Source organism: Fukomys damarensis, unplaced genomic scaffold, assembly GCF_012274545.1.
Source record: "Fukomys damarensis isolate Sample0158 unplaced genomic scaffold, DMR_v1.0_HiC HiC_scaffold_37, whole genome shotgun sequence".
Taxonomy (NCBI): domain Eukaryota; kingdom Metazoa; phylum Chordata; class Mammalia; order Rodentia; family Bathyergidae; genus Fukomys; species Fukomys damarensis.
The window spans coordinates 3641790-3644052 of record NW_022900949.1 but is presented as its reverse complement, the minus strand read 5'-3'; the positions used below and the strand labels follow the sequence as shown (position 1 = coordinate 3644052).

The window sequence follows — 2263 nt, the reverse complement described above, 5'->3', positions numbered from 1 at the left end:
GTGTTTTCTCTCTCTCTCTCTCTCTCTCCTTCTCTCTCTCTCTCTCTCTCTCTCTCTCTCTCTGCAGCTCGGGCCTGGGGCTCTGCCTGAACAACCGGCCCCCGAGGCAGGACTTCGTGTACCCAACGGTGGCGCCCGGCCAGGCCTACGACGCGGACGAACAGTGTCGCCTCCAGCATGGAGTTAAATCGCGTCAGTGTAAATACGGGGTAGAGAGAGCCTTCCTGCTTTCCTTCCTGGGAGGGGACGGGACCCCCGGAGAGCTGGGAGGACAGAGGTGTGCAGTATGAGGTGTCCCGAGCTCGCCCCGGGAGACTGGGGACAAGAAGGAAGCACCCTGCCTCTCCAGATCCCCCATTTGAGCCCTGGGCTTGGGGGGCACCTTCCTTTCAGGACATGAGGCCACCTGCAGGCCACAGCAAAACTCGAGTCCCAGACCTCTAACTGGGTGGTTCTTTTGCTTTGTTTTGTTTTCTTTTGGTCCCGGGGATCGAACTCAGGTTCTTGCGCTTGGGAGGCAAGAGCCAGAACCACTGAGCTACATCCCTGGCCCCTGGGTGGTTCTTAACTAAAGCATCCAAACTCGGGGGAAAGTTTCCTTGGGGATGGGCGGTCTACGTCACTTGGCAAAAGAAACAGACAGGTGCTTCCAGCAGAGACCCCACGCACACCCGTCTTTCTTCCCCGCGGCCCCGCCAGCTGGTTCCCACCGTGTCTCCCCCCATCCTCGGGCTGCACAGGCTCTGAGCTTCCCCACTCTGTCCTGAGGTTCGGAGACCCAGAGCTCCACCTGTGCGTCAGGAAGGCGGGGTCCCACTCCCCAGCTCCCCACAGGAAGCTGAAGACGTGCTCCCCCCCTGCCTGGGCCACCAGAGCTCAGTTGGGTCGGCCCCTCCTCTGCCCACCCCCTGGCTCTCCTCAACCTAGCTCTGATCCTCCAGGCCCTCCAGACAAACCATTAGTCTGCGTAGCTTCATCCAAGCTAACGCCAAACTGTTGGGGTCCCCTTGTCTCACCCCACTGTAAGGGAACAAATCCTGACAGTCCACACACACCCTAACCTGGCAGGTGAGCACAGCACCCTCAAATGAATTCCTCAGGAATTCTGAGGCTGCCCCTGAACACCTTCCGTGTCCTGGTTTGTTCACAGTGAGCGTGGCTGATAAATACTGAGTGCTCATTATATGCTAAGCACCTCATACCAATCACCTCATTGAAACCCCTGACAGGTCTTATCCCCGATGACAGGCACAGACTGGGGCTAGAGAAGGGGCAGACCTGAGGCCACGTTCAGGAACATCCAGGACTGGGGTTTGAACCCAGGTCTCTCTGGCTCCAAATTTTACAAAGGCAGGGGATGGGGCCTTGCTGTCAGAAATCAGGCTTGAGCTGATACTGGCAGTACGTTGACAGGAGCCTGCCTGTCATTTTTGAGAGACCGATTCCCTGGCCATCCTGGCAAAAAGAAGCCGTTCTTCACAACATGTAAATATGTTAATGGATGTAAAGAGCTCAGTCCCGGGGATGTTAAACTGGACCAAAGGGTCGGAACAACTCTGGGGGACAGGTCCAGCTCCCTGCTTCAGACTGGCTCTGCTATGAGGGTCTGGGCCACTCAAGCGGGATTCAGACCAGAAGGTTCTGCTGGTTTTGGGCTAGAGGAGGGACAGGATACTCCACGAAGATGCAAGCCTGGTGCTGTTCTCCCCTGTGTAAGCTTCAAGGCACTGGAGGCTTCTCCAGTTTAGGTGGGGAAACAGGCCACCAATTGGGGGGGTTGCGAAGGAAATTCAACCTGAGTCACCTTCCAGCCCTGATTTCTGAGCCACGCTGTTCTCTCCCAGGCTGTTTTTTGTTTTGTTTTGTTTTGTTTTGTTTTTGCTCCCCCCCCCCGCCGAAAAAGGAAGTGGGAATCTCTATCCGTTCCCCAGCGGGTCTCGGGCTTCCTTCTGAAAACATGGGAAGGCACCAGGGTGGGAACCACGGGGTCAGTGCCTCAAAATGTCAGCAGCTTAGTGACTCAGACCCTGACTCAAAAAATAAAAAGGGCTAGGAATGCCACTCAGTGCAAAGGGCCTGAGGGACCCGCCCCCCGTGTCTCACGCAAACCCAAGATCCGCGTTAGCTACCAGGCTGCCCCTTAGGAGCAGTTTGACCTCCAGCCGGGGAGCTCTGCTGCCGGAACCTTGGTGTTCTTGCACAAGAGCGGGGACGGGGAGGCCGGAAGTGGCTCGTGGCACCCACGTTGGCAAAGAACCCGTCC

The 2263-nt window shown here is 57.0% G+C and overlaps 1 protein-coding gene across 1 annotated transcript in view; it reads left to right on the top strand.

Moving 5' to 3' along the window:
• Adamts10 (ADAM metallopeptidase with thrombospondin type 1 motif 10) overlaps nucleotides 1-2263 on the top strand; it is an 18105-nt gene that overhangs the window by 9149 nt on the left and 6693 nt on the right. Inside the window, exon 12 of the mRNA XM_033759422.1 lies at nucleotides 68-284. Coding sequence (XP_033615313.1) covers nucleotides 68-284 — 217 coding nt within the window. The remainder of the gene's footprint in view (nucleotides 1-67; nucleotides 285-2263) is intronic.